Source organism: Lissotriton vulgaris, chromosome 3_1 (assembly GCF_964263255.1).
Source record: "Lissotriton vulgaris chromosome 3_1, aLisVul1.2, whole genome shotgun sequence".
Classification (NCBI taxonomy): domain Eukaryota; kingdom Metazoa; phylum Chordata; class Amphibia; order Caudata; family Salamandridae; genus Lissotriton; species Lissotriton vulgaris.
Genome location: NC_141689.1, coordinates 238,991,812 through 239,015,185, shown reverse-complemented (window position 1 = coordinate 239,015,185; position 23,374 = coordinate 238,991,812). Strand labels below are relative to the sequence as shown.

The 23,374-nt window shown below is 49.2% G+C and overlaps 1 protein-coding gene across 3 annotated transcripts in view; it reads left to right on the top strand.

Annotated features, from left to right (window-relative positions):
• PIAS2 (protein inhibitor of activated STAT 2) overlaps positions 1 to 23,374 on the top strand; it is a 515,220-nt gene that overhangs the window by 300,596 nt on the left and 191,250 nt on the right. For all 3 annotated transcript variants that reach the window (XM_086960351.1, XM_086960352.1, XM_086960354.1), the window contains one exon: positions 5,911 to 6,044. In XM_086960351.1, coding sequence (XP_086816477.1) covers positions 5,911 to 6,044 — 134 coding nt within the window. The remainder of the gene's footprint in view (positions 1 to 5,910; positions 6,045 to 23,374) is intronic.

The window sequence follows — 23,374 nt, the reverse complement described above, 5'->3', positions numbered from 1 at the left end:
ACATCCACCACCACCGCATCCACCACCACTGCATCCACCACCACCACTGCATCCACCACCACCACCACCGCATCCACCACCACCACCGCATCCACCACCACCACCACATCCGCATCCACCACCACCGCATCCACCATCAACACCACATCCACCACCACCACATCCACCACCACCACCACCACATCCACCACCACCACATCCACCACCACCACATCCACCACCACCACATCCACCACCACCACATCCACCACCACATCCACCACCACATTCACCAACACATCCACCATCACCTCCACATCCACCATGACATCCACCGCCACAGCCACCACCGCATCCACCACCACCGCATCCACCACCCCCGCATCCACCACCACCACATCCACCACCACCACTACATCCACCACCACATCCACTACAACCACCACCGCATCCACCCCCACATACACCATCAACACCACATCCACCATCACATCCACCACCATCAACACCACATCCACCATCACATCCACCACCACCACCATCACATCCACCAACACATCCACCATCACCTCCACAATGACATCCACCGCCACAGCCACCACCACCACATCCACCACCAACACATCCACCACCACCGCATCCACCACCACCACCACCACCACCACACCCACCACCACCACACCCACCACCACATCCACTACAACCACCACCCCATCCACCACTACCACCACCACCGCATCCACCACCACCGCCGCATCCACCACATCCACCACCACCACATCCACCACCACATCCACCACCACCACCATCACATCCACCATCACATCCACCATGACATCCACCGCCACATCCACCACCACATCCACCACCACCACCACATCCACCACCACTTCCGCATCCACCACCACATCCACCACCACCACATCAACCACATCCACCACCGCATCCACCACCACCGCATCCACCACCACCGCATCCACCACCACCACATCCACCACCTCATCCACCACCTCATCCACCACCTCATCCACCAACGCATCCACCACAACCACCACATCCACCACAACACCACCACATCCACCATCACCACCACATCCACCATCACATCCACCATCACATCCACCACCACATCCACCACATCCACCATCACATCCATCACCTTCACATCCACCATGACATCCACCACCACCACCACATACACCACTTCCACCACCTCCACCACCACCACCACATCCACCACCACCACCACCTCCACCACCACCTCCACCACCACCACCTCCACCCACCAGGCAGGGCATTTATGCCCTCTCGTCGCCCAAGCGCGCAGCGGTTGCGCGCCGGGGGCGCCTTAGTCGCGCCTGAGACGAGCCAGAGAGGAGCCCGTCTGTGCCCGTCCGTGACCGCACGGGGCCAGGGGCCATGACCCCTGTCCTAGCGGCACCCCCTGCTAGCGGCTCTGACATACTCAGGTACTCCTCCAATGATCTACTAAATTTGTGGTTACCTCCGCAGAAAGGTTGTGTACAGGACCCCGGCTTCTGTCCCGGAGGTCCATTTTCATGCAAGCATTGCCGCTACCAGTCATACCCCTGCCCTCCCCCCACAGGCACATTGACCCCGGAGGACTCCAGCTCCAGCCTTCCCCGGGGCAACAGCATACTCTGTAATATAAGATCCCTCCCGAAGCATCACTCGGAGGTTTGGGACCTAATCCACTCGACCCGCCCTGATTATTGCTTCTGTACGGAGACCTGGCTCAAGCCCCATCTGGTCCCCGCTATCACCTTGGGGATCCCTTCGGGGTACAAGATTCTTAGGCTTGACCGCCCAGTCAAAACCGGCGGCGGGGTTGCTGTAATTTACAAAGACACCCTCACTGTCACCTTTCTCGACCAATGCTGTACTAAGGACATTGAGGTCCTGGTTTTCAAAGTTGGTTCCTCCTCACAAGCTTGCTGGAAGGGAGCTCTGGTGTACCGTCCCCCTGGCCCCTGTGCCGAGGCTTCTACCCTCCTCCTGGAGACACTAGCTCCTCATATCAGCATAGGGACCAATTTTGTACTCCTTGGAGACTTCAATGTCCACAGTGAACTGTCTGACAATGCAGAAGCGCGTAACCTGCTGGCTGATCTATCTGCCCTGGGTTTTAAACAGTGCAACAGAGGTCCGACCCATCGGGCTGGTCACACCCTCGACCTAATCCTGTCCAACTCGCACTCCTTGACTTGTTACCCTCCAATGCAGGTGGAATGGACCGACCACTTTGTCATCAACTTCTCCCTCCCTACCCTTATCAAAGAACGCTCCCAACCTGCTCCCCTCCCGTTATGGCGCAGGCAGTGGTACAAGGTGTCCGCTGACACTTTTAAAACTACTTTCGTACCCCCTGACTTTCTCACCTCTGACTCCACCAGTTCGGCCCTGTCTAAATACAATGATGCCTTGATCACGGCGGTCAACCTAATTGCCCCTTTAAGACGCTGTAACCGGCGCTCTGACCGCAGGCAGGAACCATGGTACACGGACCTACTGCGTGCGGAGAAAAAGGTCTGCAGGAAGTTGGAGAAATCCTGGAGAAGCTCACGCAGTACGGCCGATAAAGATCGCTATAGCTCTGCCATGAGACTTTATCATAAAAACATCAGAGCTGCCCGTAAATCCCACATTGTCTCCCAATTGTCTGAGGCTGGCAATGATTCAAAATTACTGTACCAGGTTCTCAGCACATTTACCAAGCCCGTCGCCTGTGACAGTCCGGAAATGCTGACCCAAAAACTGTGTGAAGATACTGCTGGGTTCTTTGCCGATAAAATCGATTCTATTTATCGAAACATCTCCCTAGCAAGCCCACCTATTGAGGAAATGGCCCCTTCCTCTAGCCTCCAGCCCGGAACAATCAGCGCTGTCTCTGTTACGCTGTCCTCCATTCCCGAGATCAGCTTAGAACAAGTCAACTCCCTGATTGGGACTATTAAATCAGGCAGCCCAGCGGACCCTGTACCCGCCCGTATCATGCACCTCATTGGGAGTGTCCTCAGTCCCTCCATTCAGATGGTGATCAACCGCTCCCTCTCTGAGGGACGGGTCCCCCGGGAGTTGAAAGAGGCCATGGTCAAGCCCATTAGGAAAAATACCTCCACCCCCTGGTCAGACATGACAAATCTGAGGCCAATCTCCCTCTTGCCGTTCATCAGCAAATTGATGGAGAAGCATGTGAATCACCACCTTTCCAGCTTCATTGAGCAAACCGGCAGTCTGGACCACTCTCAGTCAGGGTTCAGGCCTAGGTATAGCACCGAAACGGCTCTTCTTTCCGTCACAGATGCTATACGCTTGTCCCTGGACAGAGGAATGTCAGTGGTGTTGGTGCTGTTGGACTTGTCCGCAGCATTCGACACCATATCCCACGCCATCCTCCTTACCAGATTAAAGGAGATTGGTATTGATAGATCTGCCTTGGCGTGGTTTACCAGCTTTCTCTCCGAGCGTACCCAGAAGGTGAATATGGGCTCTTTCAGCTCCCCCTCGGCCAGCATCACCAGAGGAGTCCCGCAGGGCTCCTGTCTTAGCCCTACGTTGTTTAACGTATATGTCTCCCCGTTGGCTAATATTATGAGGTCCTTCGGGTTTATGCCCATCTCTTATGCTGACGACACGCAGCTGCTGTTCACTTTTAAAAAATTTACTCCGGAGATAAGACAATCTTTCTCCAACGGCATGACTGCGACCGCCAGCTGGATGGCCACAAACTTTCTCCAGTGCAATGTGGGAAAGTCTGAGGTCATGTTATTCGGAGAGGCAAAAATCCTGTGGACCCCTGACTGGTGGCCCTCCAGTCTGGGTCAGGCCCCCTCCCCTAAACAGGTGGTGAAAAACCTGGGGGTTCGTCTAGATCACGACCTCACCCTTGCCCATCATGTCAGCACCACGGCGGGATCTTGCTTCCACATTATAAGCCTCCTTCGGAAGGTGTTCCCCCTTCTTCCAGACTACACAAGAAAGACCTTGGTCCAGGCCCTCGTTCTGAGCCGCCTGGACTACTGTAATGGCCTTCTCTTGGGAGCTAACGAAGGAGTGCTTAATAAACTTCAGGTGGTTCAGAACACCGCGGCCCGCCTGGTGACCAATGCCCCCCCTAGAACTCCATCTTTGCCCCTTCTCAAGGCCCTCCACTGGCTTCCCATCCGGAAACGGGTGGAATTCAAGATTTGTTGTGTGGTACACAAGAGTCTCTACAACCTCGGTCCACACTATTTGGCCGAGAAATTTGTATACCACCGCCCCTGCCGCAATCTCAGGTCCAGCAACCAACTATTACTCCAGGTTCCTAGACATTACAAGACCAGACAGGGAGGTCGTGCCCTTTCCATTATGGGCCCGCGCCTATGGAACAATCTCCCCCTTTCCCTTAGAGAGTGCCCGAGCCATCTAGCCTTTAGGAAACTCCTAAAGACAACTCTATTCTAGTTGGAGCGCTGTCTGTCCTGTTCTTCACAGCACCGCGCGGAGATACACCTTCGGGTGTGATGCCGGCGCGTTACAAGCCCATAAATAAATAAATAAATAAATAAAACTGACAAAGCTATTAATTTGGCTACTTTCAAAACCAACACATAAATAAAAAAAGTGTCATTTACAATACCAATAGCTCAAACTTTCCTAATGCGAGACCTATTGCATTTCCAATGCTTGTTTGTTTTGTAAGTGTTAAAAGCCATTTATCAGCAACTACTTCATATTGAAGCCAGCTAACTGTACTGATAGTATGTACAACTATAGTTAGTTTTACAGGTGGAAAGTTAATAAATCTGAAACTCTTCCAGTGTCTACTAGGTGCTCTGACTACTTGGCAGAGTAGAAGTGCAAATTCAAGAGCTGCATGGAAAACTACAGGAATGACGTTTTAAACAGACCTTACAGGAATTAAAATTTCGGACCCAGCATAAATTAAAACCTAAGCATCCAAAAAGTATTTTTTAAGAAGGACAGATCGAATTATCTTTCTGTGTTCTTTTGTAGCTGTCACCTGACATTCTTTTTAGTAGTGCATTTGTTAGCAAACTGCTTAACAACAGGACCATTTCTAAGTGGGCTTTGAACTCAGCCTTCCTTTTGCAAACTCTTAGACCGTTGGGTCTTAGATTTGCTTTACAAATCCTGCCTAGCAGGTTTCCTTGAGGTTAGTTTTAAGAGATACAGATCTTTTTACAGCATATTTCTGTGCTTCCTTTCTATCATTTTAAGGGCCATGTATCTATAATTGTACTCCAGGATGCCGGAAAAGTCACGGTAAAGTTGCAGTAACTTAGCCCATAGTCTCTTTTGCTCATGTTCCTATTGTTTGTCTCTTTATCCTATTTGTCTCCATTGATTTCCAGTATAGTTCTGCCCATGTGGTAGCACACTCCTGACTTTGGCTTCAAAGATATCTCAAAATTGACTTGCTGTTTTTGACTCATGATTTGTTGCCATTATATGCATTGCCCGAAAGCCAAGTTCAGGTTGGTTGTTGTTGGTATTATGAATGGTTTGAAGGTAGTTTCTAAGCAAAGTTTACCCACAAGGATAGTGTGAATAAAATATTTTTTTATGGCATATTGTCCTCTGCTAGGCCATTTCTGATCTTGCTCCACAAGTTAAAAATAGGTTGAAAAGATACAGAGAGGTAATTCTTTGACCTGACTAGAATATGCATTTATTTCTGTAGTCTCAACCTTAAACTAAGTTCTGACTTTGAAATATTATTGGGGAGATTTATAAGATCCATTCATAGAAAAATGTAAGAGTTTGAAACCGTTGTGCGTGTGTAATTTGTTATAAGCAATGAACAGCGTGTGTTTTCTTCCACTTAATAATGACTATATCCTCTTATTTATTATGCCAAATCCTTTTCAAATTAATATTAATAGGCCATCTACGAATATTTTACAGGCTTTTTATGGAAATACTCAGTCAGTGCTCTGATGCAGAGGAGATCAAATTCCAGGAGGATGGTTCTTGGTTTCCAATGAAGCAGAAGAAGGAAGGTTTGAGTGTATCAAGCACACAGTGCCCTAAAGTTGAAAGTAAGTTCAATTAAATTTTCTGCATGGCTTTTGTAATTGACATTTGACCCACCTCGTGGCACCACATCATGTACACATATGGCTCAGAATCACGTAATAAGCGTTTGCCACCTCAACAACACATCCATACGCTCTCACTAATCTTATGTATCAACCATCCTAAAGAAAATGTTACCACACCTTTATGCACAAAGTGCATGCATATAGCACTGCACCAAAGCAACACAATGAGTAAGGAATGCCTCAAAACTTAATCGCCTCTTGACCAGAGTAGTGTACAACCATACATTCCCTCTGTAGGAAATGAAGTGCACACATATCTACGCAGTCGACTACATTGTTCAATTGCCAAATGTTGTGGAGATCTGTTCGCAGGAGGCAAAGTTATATGTAAATCAAAAATAATCTGAGCCATATATGTACTCAGTGGGGAACGCCACTGCGTAATGTATAGTGAGTTGCTGGATCCAAAGACTCGAACAAGGCACCTGGGACCCTTTGGCTCTGTATTGGCCAAGCAGGTCCCAGAAACAATGGTAAGCATTTTGGATCCACAAATTTCATTTGAGATCAGCCGTTTTTTTTTTAGAACCAACTTTATTAAGAGATTTGCGTCAGTACACATTATAGCACAGTTGAAAAATGATTGCTGCACATGCATAGCATTACAGGAGTTCAGTGGATTTTAAACGAAAAATTGGAAGTCCTTGGTGCTCGTGTGAGCACGAGAACAGGAAGACTGTGCATAGGTCATGACTAAAAGCCACAGCTTGGACCACGAATCTGCTGTGCTCGTCCACAAGCAACGTGCCATAGCATTTGGAAGAAGTGTCTGGTTGTAGATATAAATACATGTTCGAGGCATGTGGGCTGCTGAATTCATATCTGTGCATAGATCGCCGCCTAGTGTTGGGTCCGGATGATTGCACCTTGTTGTCCTGGAAGAGTCTTCGAAGTATCACGAGATAGGTGACTCCTCCCCTGGACTACAGTGCGCATGGGCATCTTCTCCATCCTCAGATAGTTTTTTTCCGCCATTGGGTTCGGATGTTATTCCTATACTCCAACTTCGGAATCGAAACAAAACTTTTCTAAAGGCCAAAAAGACTTCGACTTCGACGGTATTGTTTTCGCTCGGTACTCATTGACTCGATCGAACTTTCCATCTCGAACCGGTCGTCGACGCGGGCCGTTGGGCCTTTTCGACGCCACGTGGGCCTGCTGCCGATGGAAAGGAGCCCGTTCAAAAGGTGCCCACCATGCCACTCCAAGTTCCTGCATACTGACAAACACTCAGTATGAAACAAGTGCCTATCACCAGAACATAAGGAAGAAACCTGCCCAGCCTGTCCCCAATTCCGTTAGAAGAAAACCATCTGGATTCGACGGGCCACTAGGCAAGAGGTGCAGCGACAGGCACTGGAACCAGACAACATCTTCGATGATGGCCAAGAACTTCCAGAAGCTGAAGATTCGGACCTAGAGATCGTCACCGTCGAGGACTACTCGAACTCAGACGACAAGATCCCACCGGGGCAAATCGTGAGTACACTGCCACCGACACCGATTACCCTGTTACCGAAGGCTCCGATCGAAGCATTGTCAAAAGGCCTTAGCCAAGATCCGAAGAAACATTCGCCAGCCCCGCCGTCCAGCTCCGCTCCGAAACCTAAGCCTTCAGAGACCCCAATAGCCAAGTAACGTGATCCCAAAGAAGGTTCCAGAACCCAAAAAGGTTGTCGACCCGAAGGGCGTCGAACCGAAAAAGGCCGTACAGCCTAAAGGCGTCGACCCGAAGAAGGCCGTCGACCCAAAGAGCGCCAAACCAAAGAAGTCAGTCGAGCCAAAAGGCGCCAAACCTAAAAAGACAGTCGAGCCTAAGAAGGCCACCAAGCCGAAGGGCGCCGTCCCGAAGAAGGCCGTAGAGCCAAAAAAGCCCGCTGTGCTGAAGGTCGCCGAACCAAAGAAGGTCGCCGACGTAAAAAGTGCCGTATCGAAGCCTGTGATCCAGCCGGAGAAGGCTATCGAACCAAAGACAAGTGCTCCAAAAAGACCGGTCGATCCCAAAAAACCCATCGACTCGACAAAGGACAGTCAACCGAAAAAACCTGTCGAGCACAAAAAGCGTGTGGAACCAAAAAACCCGGTCGATCCAAAATCACTCGTCGACCCGACCAAAGGGTCAGAGCCGAGAAAAACCAATAAGCCACCAAAAGTCGTCGACACAGAAGGGGGTATCGACCCAGAGGCAATAGTCGATCCAAAACAGACTAAGAAATCGAAAACACAGCCACGGACAGTGGAAGAAGAACTCTTTCATCCAGATCCATCAGACGACCAGGCTAAAATATTTATTAATCCTGAGACTGGTAAAGTCACAATCTTACACAGAAAGAAGAGACTTCTCCCTCTAGACCCTTCATTCCTTTCTATCCCACTATGCCTACTACGCCTTTGGCTCCTTACTCTTCTTCTCACTATGGGGACAATGAGGGCGGGACAGGGGAAGATCCTCAGCATGATTATGACTATCCAGAGGATCCTAACCCCCAAAATGCACCATGGGGGGAACCCACTGACCCATATGACACGCATCCCATCCCTGACGTCCCCTCATACCCAACAAAGCCGTCACCTACTGACGACACCATTGTCTTCAAACAACTAATAGAAAGACAGGGCAGCGCAGTACCACAACGTTGACATGCACAATGACCTTATAGACGAAGACTTCTTATTTGACACTTTCCCTACTTCGGAAAAAAACATCAGAACACTTCCTATGCTAAAAGGGGTATTAAAACACGCGCCTGATATATTTCAAGATACAGCCAGGGCACGCGTAATCAATCCCAGGATTGAAAAGATATATAGAGCAGCCCCTACAGACCCTACCTATATCAGAGGTCAGTTACCATTAGACTCACTGGTAGTGGCTAATGCACGGAAAAGGGCCAACTCACAGACAACAGGGGAGGCTCCTCCTCCTGATAAAGAGTTCAAAATACTAGAGGCCTCGGGTAAAAGAGTAGCCTCCAATTCATGGAGCATTGCGAATACACAAGGTCTGCTAGCTCGTTATGACAAAGCACACTATGACCAGCTTGAAAGCTTAATGCAACACCTGCCTGAGCCTTTTAAAGCCCAAGCTAATGACCTCATACAGGAGGGAACATTTATTACAAACGTCTCCATCAAATGTGCGCTTGACGCAGCTGACACTGCAGCCAGGTCTATTAACACTAGCGTTTTACTATGACGACATGCATGGCTGCGTATTTCAGGCTTTAAGAACGAGGCGCAGTCCACCATTCTTAACCAACCAGTCAATCAAGACTTCCTTTTTGGCCCTGCAGTTGACACTATTCCAGACAAAATGAAGAAAGACACAGAAACTTCAAAATCAATGGGTGCATTGCAGCTTCAGCAACACACTGGTTCCTTTCGACGCTCCTCATACAGAGCAGCTACCCGAGGCAATACTTCACAGACCTCATCTACATACAAAGGCAACACCCAAGGTTCCTTTAACAAGAACTCCAACAGAGGAGGTTATATGGGCAACAATAACAAGGGGAGAGGACGTGGAGGCAATAACACCAGAGCCTCCACTGCCACAAAACAGTGACTTAATCACGCTACCTCCAGACCACCTAACACCGGTTGGAGTCAGACTCCAACAATTCCTACCTGTCTGGAACGCAATTACCACGGACAGGTGGGTGAGACAAATTATCCAGTATGGTTATTGCCTAGAACTCACCTCTACTCCACCAAACATACCACCCAGACACCGTCCTATGTCCAAAGAACACATCACCCTGCTACAACAAGAGGTGAAATGCATGCTGAAAAAGGGGGCCATAGAGCCAGTCCCTTCCCAACACCAAGGGACAGGAGTATACTCCCTATACTTCCTTATTCCCAAGAAGGACGGTTCACTCAGACCAATATTGGACCTCAGACCCCTAAATCAATACATACTGTCGGAACACTTCCATATGATCACACTACAGCAAGTGCTCCCGTTGCTACAGCAAGGAGACTTCCTAGCAACATTGGACCTCAAGGACGCGTATTTTCACATACCCATCCATCCAGCTCACAGAAAATATCTCAGGTTCACAATAGAAGGTCAACACTACCAATTCAAGGTTCTCCCCTTTGGGGTGACCACGGCTCCAAGAGTGTTTACAAAATGCTTAACGACAGTAGGTGTACATCTCAGGAGGCAACACATCCATGTGTTCCCGTACCTAGACGATTGGCTGATACAAGCAAAATCGTACCAACAGTGTGCAAGAGACACGTCTCAAACACTTCAGCTGCTACACAGCCTAGGGTTTTCCATAAACTACCCAAAATCGCATCTACAACCATCCCATATACAACAATATCTGGGAGCTACTATAGATACCTCAGTGGCAAAGGCGTAGCCAAACTCAGCGAGGATAGCCAGCATCGCAAATTTCTGCCACAACACTCTCTTCCAGCTCGAGTCTTCATGCAGCTCATAGGCATGATGGCCTCCTGCATATTCATTGTCCCCCATGCCAGACTTCACATGCGTCCATTGCAAGAATGCCTAGCACGGCAGTGGAACCAAGCTCAAGGACAACTAAAAGACCTAATGTTGGTAGACAGTCGCGCTCACAACTCTTTGCAGTGGTGGAACCCACAAAACCTTTCCAAGGGACGACTGTTCCAAGAGCCGGTTCCACAACTAGTACTAACAGCGGACGCATCACTGACAGGCTGGGGAGCCCACCTCCTTCACTACACAGTACAAGGGCTCTGGACAGTCAAACAAAAGAAACTGCATATCAACCAACTAGAGTTGCTAGCGATATTCCTAGCCCTGATAGCATTCCAAAAATACTTGTACAGCAAGACTATGTTGATCCGGACGGACAACATGACAGCAATGTACTATATCCAGAAACAGGGAGGAACACACTCTCCACAACTGTCCCACTTAGCACAGAGCATATGGAAGTGGGCAATTCCAAAAGATATCTTTCTCCTGGCAGAACACCTCCCAAGGAGAGACAATCAGATTGCAGACCTGCTCAGCAGGCACAGCCAGCAACTACACGAATGGGAGATTCACCCCCAAGTTCTCCAACCATTCTTCAGGCAGTGGGGGCACCCAGAGATAGACCTGTTTGCCACAAACTCAAAATGCCAGTACTTTGCCGCCAGGTTCCCTCATCCGTTGTCACAAGGCAATGCGATATGGATGAACTGGTCGGGCAGATTTGTGTACGCTTTTCCCCCAGCCCCCAGCACCACTGATTCCACTGGTTGCACGCAAACTGCGGCAGCAGTCACTCACACTGATCCTAGTTGCTCCCACATGGGCGAGACAGCCATGGTAAACAACGTTCCTGGAACTTTCAGTAGTTCCTCATCAAAGGCTGCACCTCGCACCCCATCTTCTAACTCAGAACCATGGAGAAATCAGACACCCAGATCCCAATCAGATGAACCTAGCGATCTGGCTCCTGAAGTCTTAGAATTTGGATACCTCAACTTGCCTCCAGACTGCATGAACATCATTAAAGAGGCAAGACGACCAACTACGAGAGCGTGCGATTTGTTATTTACTGCAACAATAACCAAATCAACCCTTTAGATGCTTCCATGCAGAACATTATATGTTACCTGCTGCATCTTCAAAGATACAACCTAGCGTACTCTTCCATAAGACTACACCTCGCGTCTATAGCAGCATACCTTCAAAACAGGCAACACCTTTCACTGTTTAGAGTACCAGCAATAAAGGCTTTTATGGAGGGTCTTAAAAGGGTGATCCCTCCAAGACACCCACCTTCCCCAGTCTGGAATCTAAATATAGTACTTACCAGACTTATGGGACCTCCTTTCGAACCTCTACACTCATGCGAACTGCAATTCTTAACGTGGAAGGTGGCATTCTTGATTGCCATTACCTCACTCAGGCGAGTTAGCGAGTTACAAGCACTAACAATTCAGGAACCCTTCATGCAAGTACATGCTAACAGTTTGGTTCTTGGAACAAACCCTAAGTTTATGCCAAAGGTCATATCCAATTTCCATATTAATCAATCAATAGAACTGCCAGTGTTCTTCCAAAATCCACAGTCAGTAGCTGAAAGAGCCCCACACACACTCGATGTAAAGAGAGCTCTGCTTTATTATGTGGACAGAACGAAATCATTTAGGAAAAAAAGCAATTATTTGTTGCTTTTTCACCACAACATAAAGGAAATCCAATATCAAAGTCAGGAATAGCCAGATGGATCGTTAAATGCATTCAAATATGTTATCAAAAGGCTAAACGCACTTTAACTGTCCCCCCAAGAGCACACTCTACGCGAAAAATGGGGCCATTCTCTTGAAGACATATGTAGAGCAGCCACATGGACTACCATACATACTTTCACAAAACACTATTGTGTAGATGTGCAAGCAAAGCAGCAAGCTGCTGTAGGCCAGGCTGTCCTCAAAACTCTTTTTCAAACTGCTACAGCTAGCACAGGTAACCACCGCTAAAGGAGATACTGCTATACAGTCTATGCACAGATATGAGTTCAGCAGCCCACATGCCTCGAACGGAATATGCTACTTACCAGTATGCATCTGTTCTTGGCATGTAGGGCTGCTGACATTCATATCATATCGAGTAAAGTTTCACCTTTGTGCCAAATTTGGTGTAGTTAACGTTTTTCTCTGTATGGAAAAGCAAAAATTACTATGGGAAATAAAATAGGAAATGCCACTTTTCTGCCACCCTCTCCCCTTTTTAGGTCTCGGCTAGCGTAGGCTGCGCATGTGCAGTCTCGCTGGCGAGATCTTATGTCTTAGAGTAGCGAGGTTTAAACCCGCCCCTCTTCTCCATTGGCCGGCTCCCTAAACGGTGGCCAGCCATTGGGGAAGAGGTTTCTGTGACGTCATTTGTTGTAGCTAAGCCCCGTCCGTTTCGGATTAAGGGGCGTGTTTTTTGCATTTCTTTCTCTGACTTTAGCCCGTCTCTTTGTGACTGGTGGGCGTTTTGTTTATTTACATTTTTTTAAATCTTTTTTTTTTTTTTTAAAGGCTTTTTTTTGGGTTCCTTGCTGTTTTAAGGTAAGCCAGCACGTTCTCTTTTTTCCTTTCTTTTTTTTTAATTTCGATTTTTTTCTATTCCTGGTCTACCCCGGTCCGGTCCATGTTTCTGTGTCGTTCTTGCCGGCTCGTGTCACCATGTTTGTGTGTCGTTCTTCTAATCCCCGTAATCCGACACATTTCTCAGTTTTTTTAAGGCATCTGAAGCGAGACACCGTGGGGGATTGCTGGGCGAGCCCTCCGGACACCCGGGGTGAAGCGACAACGTCGAGGCCTTAGTTGTGAAGGCGTAGCGGGAGAGAGTCCGGCCCCGGCAAGGCAAGTGCGGCCTGGAGTCTGTGGCGTCGTCGGTGCAGGGACGCAGCCTCCGCACTGGAGCAGAGGGAAGGAGACGCGCATCGCTTCTCCTCACGGCGGCCAAAAGCGGCATTCAAGACTGCGCGTAGTGCCACCCGATAATGATCGGAAAGGGTGGGCTGCGTCCAGAGGAGTTGACCGTGGTTGTGGGAGCGACTCAGACCCGGGCCAGCCCAGACGTACTGTGGAGGCGGTGGGAGCGTGGCCCGCTTTGAGGTGAGGCAAGAAGTGGATGAGGCTGTGACCTGCGCCGTTAGCCCACTGTGAATAGTGGCGGTGGCACGCTGCTTCAAAGAAAAGGTTGCAGCCAACTCGGGCCACCTCCGGGAATCACTTGCGGCCAGTTCGGGGGGGAAGACCGAGGCAGCGCGACGAGGGAGTACGATGTGTGGAGAGCAGTGGGACGGAGCGCAGAAGCTGCGGTTGTGCCCAGAAGGGTATGCCTAAACTGTCTATAGTGGGGCTTGGCGCAGGCATTGGGGCAGGCTGGTAGACCACAGGCTGGACTTACTAGTGGGATCTGCCATTAATCACAGCATCGAGACAAAAGTACGGCCTGAGGGAGTGGCATGAATTTCAGTCTCCGAGCGAACAGGTGCTGAAGACAGATGGGCACGGCTGGGTCCCGTGACCAGAGCAGTGAGTGTGCGAGCGTGAGAAGGGGAGCACACTGGTGTGTGAGGGGGACCCACCATAGGACAGCGGCTTGGTGGGTGAAGGGCAGTAGCACACTGTCGGGACAGTGGAAATCCAGGGTGAGGCTTGGACCTCGTACAACATACGCTCATGCCCACAGGGAGGAAGGGATACACGGTGACTTCTGGTGTGCGCAAGAGAAGGAAGGCCCTCGTTGATGGATATTACTGTGCGGGATAACTATTGTCTCATGAGCCTGTTCTGGGAGCGAGACTGATAACCAAGGTCTTGGTGTGCAGGGAGGGAGAGGGTGGCTGCTGGTTCACCACTGGGGGTGGGGGGGGGGGAGAACTGGGCCACTGAAAATAGTTGCTGGACTGAGGTCATACAGAAGTTGAGAGGCTGGTCCAGAACATGCCTGCTGAACTCCTTGGTGGGGGGACTGGTGGCAGGCTACTCCCATTGTTGCCTCTAGGTGAGTTGTGAGGTCTTGCTTGGTGCCTGGGTCTGCCCTGCTGGAGATTTGAACAACTGGTGTACACTGGAAGGCCTTGCTGTACAGATCTATTCCCTGCTTGTGCTCGATTTTCTTGCCTCTGTTCCCTGCTTGTGCTCGATTTTCTTGCCTCTGTTCCCTGCTTCTGATCGTTTTTTTCTTGAGATGGGCGTGTGGCTGACATAGACTGAGGGATGTCTGTGTGTGTGTGTCTCTGTGTGTGTGTGTGTGTGTCTGTGCTGGGCTCTGTGTGTGTGTGTGTTGGGCTCTGTGTGTGGGGGGGGCTCTGTGTGTGTATGTGTGTGGGGCTCTGCGTGTGTGTGTGTGTGTGTGTGTGTGTGTGGCTCTGTGTGTCTGTGTGTCTGGCTCTGTGTGTCTGTGTGTGTGGCTCTGAGTGTCTGTGTGTGTGGCTATGTGTGTGTGTGTGGCTCTGTGTGTCTGTGTGTGTGGCTCTGTGTGTGTGTGTGTGGCTCTGTGTGTGTGTGGCTCTGTCTGTGTGTGTGGCTCTGTCTGTGGGTGTGTGTGTGTGTGTGTGTGTGTGTGTCTGTGCTGGGCTCTGTGTGTGTGTGTGTTGGGCTCTGTGTGTGGGGGGGCTCTGTGTGTGTATGTGTGTGGGGCTCTGCGTGTGTGTGTGTGTGTGTGTGTGTGTGTGTGGCTCTGTGTGTCTGTGTGTCTGGCTCTGTGTGTCTGTGTGTGGGGCTCTGAGTGTCTGTGTGTGTGGCTATGTGTGTGTGTGGCTCTGTGTGTCTGTGTGTGGCTCTGTGTGTGTGTGTGGCTCTGTCTGTGTGTGTGGCTCTGTCTGTGTGTGTGGCTCTGTCTGTGGGTGTGTGTGTGTGTGTGCGTGTGTGTGTGTGTGTGCGTGTGTGTGTGTGTGTGTGTGTGTGTGTGTCTCTGTGTGTGTGTGTGTGTCTGTGCTGGGCTCTGTGTGTGTGTGTGTTGGGCTCTGTGTGTGGGGGGGGCTCTGTGTGTGTATGTGTGTGGGGCTCTGCGTGTGTGTGTGTGTGTGTGTGTGTCTGTGTGTCTGGCTCTGTGTGTCTGTGTGTGTGGCTCTGAGTGTCTGTGTGTGTGGCTATGTGTGTGTGTGGCTCTGTGTGTCTGTGTGTGTGGCTCTGTGTGTGTGTGTGTGGCTCTGTGTGTGTGTGTGGCTCTGTGTGTGTGTGTGGCTCTGTCTGTGTGTGTGTGGCTCTGTGTGTGTGGCTCTGTCTGTGGGTGTGTGTGTGTGTGTCTCTGTGTGTGTGTGTGTTTGTCTGTGCTGGGCTCTGTGTGTGTGTGTGTGTGTTGGGCTCTGTGTGTGGGGGGGCTCTGTGTGTGTATGTGTGTGGGGCTCTGCGTGTGTGTGTGTGTGTGTGTGGCTCCGTGTGTCTGTGTGTCTGGCTCTGTGTGTCTGTGTGTGTGGCTCTGAGTGTCTGTGTGTGTGGCTATGTGTGTGTGTGGCTCTGTGTGTCTGTGTGTGTGGCTCTGTGTGTGTGTGTGGCTCTGTCTGTGTGTGTGGCTCTGTCTGTGGGTGTGGCTCTGTCTGTGGGTGTGTGTGTGTGTGTGTGTGTGTGTGTGTGTGTGTGTGTGTGTGTGTGTGTGTGTGTGTGGCTCTGTGTGTGTGTGTGTGTGGCTCTGTCTGTGTGTGTGTGGCTCTGTGTGTGGGTGCAAATGCAATAGGTCTCGCATTTGTGAGAGATTAAGCTATTGGCATTGTAAATGACAATGCCATTGATTTATATGTTTTAAACATAAATAAAAATAATGTCATGAGCAATGCCAATAGCTCTAACTTTAACAATGCCGAGACCATTGCATTGTAAATGCTTTTTTTCTCTGCCCTGATTGATGGATCTACACAAAACTTGCTTGAACCCAGAGAGTATGTATTGTACAATATTATTAAGAAACCAATAAAAATTCCTTTCGTGTGAAAACTCTGAACTAACGATAACTATTACAATTAGCGTAATACAAATATACACAGTATCAGACTTTAAAATATATTCACAACATGTCAGCAAATAGCACTTTGTATGCTGTATGTCTGTGTGTGTGTATACATTTTACATATATGTATCCATATGGGTGTGTGTAGTGAGTGATAAATTAAATGAAAAAAGGGATAATCCCTTTTGTCAAAATAATAAATATTGTAGAAAGATAATGGTAATGTTAAATATGTTTTGTAAACATTTTAGCAAACCATGTTTTAGAAAAAATTGTAGTACATGGCGCTGCCTAATGAGTGTGGAGATTGCATAACATATATGTTCTGTTCATTTGCGGATTCCGTGTTGGAACATTTGAAGAATTATTGTTTCTGATTGGAGGAAAACTGATCCTCAGTAACAACTTTGCTGTGATGATGATTTTAAGAGATTGGAGTATTATTTGGGGTATGCAGGTCCCCAGTTCAAGAAATAATATGAACTTATCAGGGTGAACCTCAAATTCATTACATTCACCTCAGCTCAACCCACTGGTTGCTATGGCACAAACCAGATAGACTTAACTTAGGGCAATGTGTAAAATATCAAATAGTAATAAAGTCTAACATCAAACAATAAAAATTCAAAACTGAATTAAAACAAAATGACAACAAAACAATAAATATGTAATAAGAGGAAGTGTAGAAATGAATCTTTTAAACTGTTAAAGAGAAATGGCACCAAAAAGCACTGAATGCCAATGATAGTCTGTGGAAGTTTTGGATGGAACCTAGGTGTGATTTCCTCGTGCCAGCTCCCATTGCGATAGTTCTCCTGTCCATCATGCCTGCAGCCAGCTCCCCTCTGCTGCATGCTGCCCTCTGTTTGTGCCTCTTCTGCTAGTTTCTTGCTTTATTTTGCCTTTTCTCCTCGTTCTTCTGCCCTCTGTTTTGTCTTTCTGGTCATTCTTCTACTCTCTGTTTTGCCTTTACTGCACGTTCTGCTGCTCTATTTTGCCTTTCCTGCTCGTTTTTCTGCCCTGTTTTCCCTATTCTGCTTATTTTTCTACCCTCTGTTTTGCTCTCTTCTGCTCTGTTTTGCCATTTCTGTTAATTTTTGTTTTGCCTTTTCTGCACGCTCTTTTGCCCTTTGCATTGCCCTCTTCTGCTGCATTTTGCCTTTTCTGAAAGTTTTTTAGGTCTTGGCTCTAGACTTCGCGCATGCACTGTCTCGAATCGAGACATGCCCATAGTTTTGCCATTTACTGGCATCATCATCACTCCATTTAACATCCTTCCCATTTGTCAAGGGCATGCATAGGTCATGTCTCTTCCATTGTTTAGCCCTCTCAAGAGCACGGCCAACTACTGCTAAATATATGCAGCGGCCATTTTAACATATTGTTTCTAACTACTTTTTATTTCTTTATTAACGCTTTTCATAGCGCTACTGTTTTTACGCGTACCGCACCTTCTTTGTTTCCTTACAACAAAAATGTGTAGGTTTACAAAGCAATACAAATTGGTTTGCCTCTAAACACAAATTACCTTATATACACGTTGAAAATAATAAAATTACATAGCTGTGCCATGTGTTTTAAATATACTTGTAGGAGTGTTTGAAATCCAGTTCCTTGGATGATCAGGATCCTCAGCTAAGTGTAGTATTTGTGAAAATTTGACTGTCTCACATTTAAGAGAATATGCACCGAGCACTGGCGGCTCCGGCACCACAGGGTCCCTTTGGATCCTGGATCCGGATCGGCGCCTGTTAACCTTCTAACACCTCCCTCGGCACCTATTTCACAGGAACATCGTCCGCTCCCGACGCTGGCTGGTTCCCCAGCCAGCGTCGACCTCGGCCTCCTCCTGACTTGGACATGGAGCCGGACCGATGCCGGATCTGGCGCCGAGCAGTACTTGTTTTACCTCTGTTCGACCCTGGTGTTTCCTACAGGCCAGATTGGCAACCATAGGATGGTGAGGAGGACTGGGAGGGGTCTATAGACCCTTTGGCTGACCAGTTAGATGAACTGGACTGGAGAGAGGAGTTGGGGGAAGCCAGTGGTCTGGATACCTCCCCAGACCTTGGTATGCTGTCTCCTCCTACCTTGGCTATGGAGAAGGGTGCTTCATACTCAGTGGTGTTGTGTAGGGCAGCCGAGGCCCTCAACCTTGAGCTACATACGGTGGCGGTCAGGACTAATCACCTGTCGGAGGTGCTTCAACCGGCAGTGGCCTTTTCGGAGTCCCTGCTGCCTTTTCTATGACATCCTTTTGGGCACCTGGTCCAGGCCCAACACAGGCGCTCCTGTGGATAGGATGATTGTACGACGCCACCGCTAGGCTTCGGGCAACCCCTCTTTCCTCTCCCAACACCCCACCACTGAGACCTTGGTGGTCCAAGCCTTAACGTCGAAAGACGCATTCCCTAATGCACCACCTGATAGGGAATCCAAGAAGCTAGACCATCTAGGGAAGATGATGTTTTCTTCCTCCAGCTTGGGACTGCGGTCGGTGAACACTGCACGTCTGTTGGGCAGTTAGACCAACTCCGTGTGGGATACGGCAGCACAGGTGCTTCCACAGTGCCTGGAGGAGTCCCGGGCCGTACTCTCCCGTGCAGTCGCAGAGGGGAGAGACGCAGCCAAGTTCACCATAAGATGTGGACTGGACACCGCTGACTCGCTAGGCAGGACAATTTCAACGTCAGTAGCCCTTCGACGCTACGCCTGGCTGAGGTGGACTGTTTTTTCCGAGGGTGTCCAAGCTACCTTGCTGTACATGCCTTTTGATGCCCATTGCCTGTTCGGAGACAAAGCAGACAACGCTCTAGAGCGCTTCAAGGACTCTCGGGCTACAGCCAAGTCCCTTGTCCTCTCCACCACCTGTCCTGCGCAGTCTGCTTTTCTCCCCTTTCGTGGCTACGGAATGGAAGTCCCGCTGCGTTCTCTGCGCCTGCTGGGGAAGTGGTACCCACCGCCGTGGGTCTGGGGGTCAGCGAGCGGGCCAGTCCACCACCACCTCCTCTGCAGCAGCCTCCAAACCCTCCTAGTCCGAACTTTCAGGGCCACCATTCACCAGTGTGCGGCAGGATTCACCATCATCTCCCCCACTGGCGCACCATCACGTCGGTTAGGTGGGTTTTGCAGATAGTCCGAAGGGGCTACTCCCTCCCCTTCGGGACAACACCTCCATCCATGCCACCTCAATACCATTGCATGTTGGAGGATCATCTGCCTCTTCTCCAACAGGAGGTTATGGCTCTCTTGGCCAAGGGAGCGATCAAACGAGTTCCTGTTCCAGAAGTAGGTTGTGGTTGCTAGTCCCACTACTTTATGGTGCCCAAGAAGGACAAAGGCCTGTGTCCTATCTTGGACCCTAGGAACGTCAACCGCTTCCTCCAGGAGGAGAAGTTCAAAATGGTGACACTAGCTCAGGTCTTGTCTGCCCTCGACACTGGAGACTGGATGGTAGCATTGGACTTGCAGGACTCTTACTTTCACCCCCCCTCCCCCGTCCTGCCGGCCCGCCGGCTTTACCTGCTGTTCACAGTAGGCCATGAGCACTTTCAGTTTACCGTGCTCCCGTTTGGCCTTACCAGCTCCCCTCGGCTGTTCACGAAATTGATGGCGGTGGTCGCAGCTCATCTCCGCAGATCAAAGGTACCAGTCTTCCCTTATCTGGACGACTAGCTGTTCAAGGCAGTCGTTTCCCACCTGCAGAGTAGGGCAGAACTCCTGCATTCGCTGGGGTTCCCTAGCAACGTGCCAAAGTCACACCTGACTCCCTCTCAGAAGCTCCTCTTCATCGGAGCGGTTCTGGACACAACACAGCTTTGGGCTTCGGGCTTATCTTCCCAAACAGCGAGTCCGGGATATTCGGGCTGTGATTCCGATCTTTCAGCCTCTATCCCGGGTTTCAGTCAGAATGACCCTGAGGCTGCTGGGCCTCATTGCCTCCTGCATCATGCTGGTAGATCATGCCAGGTACATATTCGGGCTCTGCAGTGAGACCTGAAGTTCCAGTGGCCACAACATCAGGGGAATCTGTCCGATTGTGTTATAATCTCGGAGGCACCACAAGACAATTGCAGTGGTCGATAACGAACCAGGATTTGGTCAACGGCAGATCCCTCTCCCTTCCCCAACCAGAGTTCACAGTGGTGATGGATGCATCACTTCTAGGGTGGGGCAGGCACATGGGAGAGGCAGAGATCAGACGCCTCTGGTCTCCGGTGGAGTCTGGGCTCCACATCAACCTTCTGTCTTCGTGGACCCTATGTCAAGAGGCTCTCTGACTGTGGACATGGCTGGAACATCAGGGCATATCCCTGGTGGTTCAACACCTGGCAGGTTCACTGAACGCCAGTGCGGACGAACTCAGCTGCAGGTGCATGATGGATCACGAATGGCATCTACACTCGGAGGTGGTGCAAGGTCTCTTTCTGCAGTGGGGAGAGCCTTAGTTAGATCTATTTGGCACCGAAGATAACGTGCAATGTCAGCAATTCTGTGCGTTGGAATTTCCAAGGCAGCACTCCCTAGGCAACGCTTTTCGGCGTGAGTGGATTTGCGGTCTTCTATACACCTTTCCGCCTATACCACTGCTGCCCGAGTGCTGAAGAAGATCAAGCACGACTGGGCACAAATCATACTTGTGGCTCGGGATTGGGCAGGAAGAGTTTGTTATTCCGAGCTTTTACACATGGCCATCGATCATCTGATCAGACTGCCTCTTTGGGAGGATCTTCTATTGCAGCAGCAGGGGATGGTCCTCCAACTGAACCTTTCCAGCCTTCACCTCCTTCCGTGGAAATTGAGCGGCCACAGTTGACAGCCTTCGACCTTCCTCCCGAAGTCTGTGATGGTAGCCAGGCGTCCCTCCACTAAGACGGTATATGCCTGCAGATGGAACACATTTGAGGCAGGGTGCGCAGCAAAGGCTCTTTCTGAGGTTCTCTTGTTCCTCCTTTCTTTGGCCCAGCAGGGCCCTGCACTGGGCACTCTTAAGGGCTATCTCTCTGCCATTTCGGCCTTTTTTGGCTTCCTGCTCAGCCTTCTCTTTTCAAGTCCCCTGTTGTAAATCGCTTTCTTAAGGTCATTACTCATCTTTTTCCTTCTGTTCCCTTCGTATTACCTCAGGAGAACTTGAACTTGGTTCTTACTTATCTTATGTGTGCTCCCTTCAAAACCTCCTTTTCTGGCTGTTCACACGAACAAGGTTGTCCTTCGCACTCGTCCATCCTTTCTTTCCAAGGTGGTTACTTCCTTCCACATTGGTCAAACCATCACTTTGCCCACCTTCTTTCTGCCTCCGGATCCTTCTAAAGAGGAAGAGAGGCTCCACCGTCTGGATCCAAAACGTGCCCTTTCATTTTACTTGGATCGCACAAAACAATTCCGGGTGGATGACCAACTCTTTCTTGGCTACGTTGGCGCTTAAAAAGGGTGGGCAGTACACAAACGGACTTTCGCTAGATGAGTTGTTTTGTGTGTCAAAGCTTGCTATTCTTTGGCAAAGAAGGAGCCTCCTGTGGTGCTGCTTGCCCATTCCACCAGGGCAACAGCAGCTACCACTGCTTTTGGACGGGGAGTCCCCCTCAACGACATATGTCAGGCAGCGACGTGGGCATCTTTGCACACGTTCACAAAACACTACTGTCTGGATAGCTAAGTCTAGAGAGACTGCTTTTTAGGTCTCGGCCTGGCAAAAAGCAGCACATGCGCTGCTGTGCCATGAAGAGCACTTTTGAGCTATGGCCATACCAAATCACGGTTCAGCCAACGATCCACAGTGTTGAGGGAGGGCATTTCGACCTAGGGCAATCTAATATTTTACTAACAACAACAGAATCCCTCTGCAAAAGCGGCCTAGAAGCCCTGGACCTTAGCCAACCTCAACAGGCTCCCCTCCAACCCTCAGCCCATGATTCAACTCCGCTAGAACAATTTTCATTCAATGTATCACCGCACAGCAACGTCGATCCGCCAACTTTTCAACCATTATTAAATTTAAGCCTGCTTTCCCCATCTGCACTTTTCCCTTCAATCGATTCTAAATCTTACAAGCCACAAAAGAGTCCAAAAGCCCCATTATCACAAGCTGGGGCCCAACCACAAGCATTTTTTTGTATCCCAGCTTTGCGTGAAGCAGATTACTCTTTGGACAAGGAAAATCAAGGGGAAGAAGCCGATCAAAAGGTCACCCGAGAAGGGTCAAACATCAACAAAATTAATAACTCTTTGGACTTATCGTTCTTTAATACCGAATTAAAAGAGTCCGAAAGGCAGGACAGTTCTCCCTCGGCTAACCTTAATAATCTATGGGCCCAATTATTGCAAACCTTTCAAACAACGTCAGCGGCACTAACATATCACTCAGATAAGATGGATATGCAGGTACACCTACTAAACACACTTGCGGTGTACACTGCTGGCTGGGATTGACCAAAAATTGGAGGCGCTCAACGATCTCATCAAAAAAGCCCAAGCCCAAACTCAATTGGTGCAATCAGTGTGCTGCTGCTCCCCTATAATCGATTCCCTCTCATCTTTGCCCAAATTCCTTTCAGCCGTCCTAATGGAAATAAAGAAACCCTCAGAGTCCAAGTTGTCATTTTCCAAATCTAAGGCTTCAAGCCAAGCACATGAGTCACCCTGTACGAAAGTTCACTCCAGTCCACCTTCACCAACCACCACAGAATCAGCAGTAGCTAAATCACTCACCATCGAACCATCTAGAAACCAAAATTTACATCGATTGTCGAAAAGGGAAAAGAAAAGACAACGAAAAAGCCGGAATAAGTTAAAAATTGGCACATCAAACCTAACTATAAGCAACTCTCCTAGG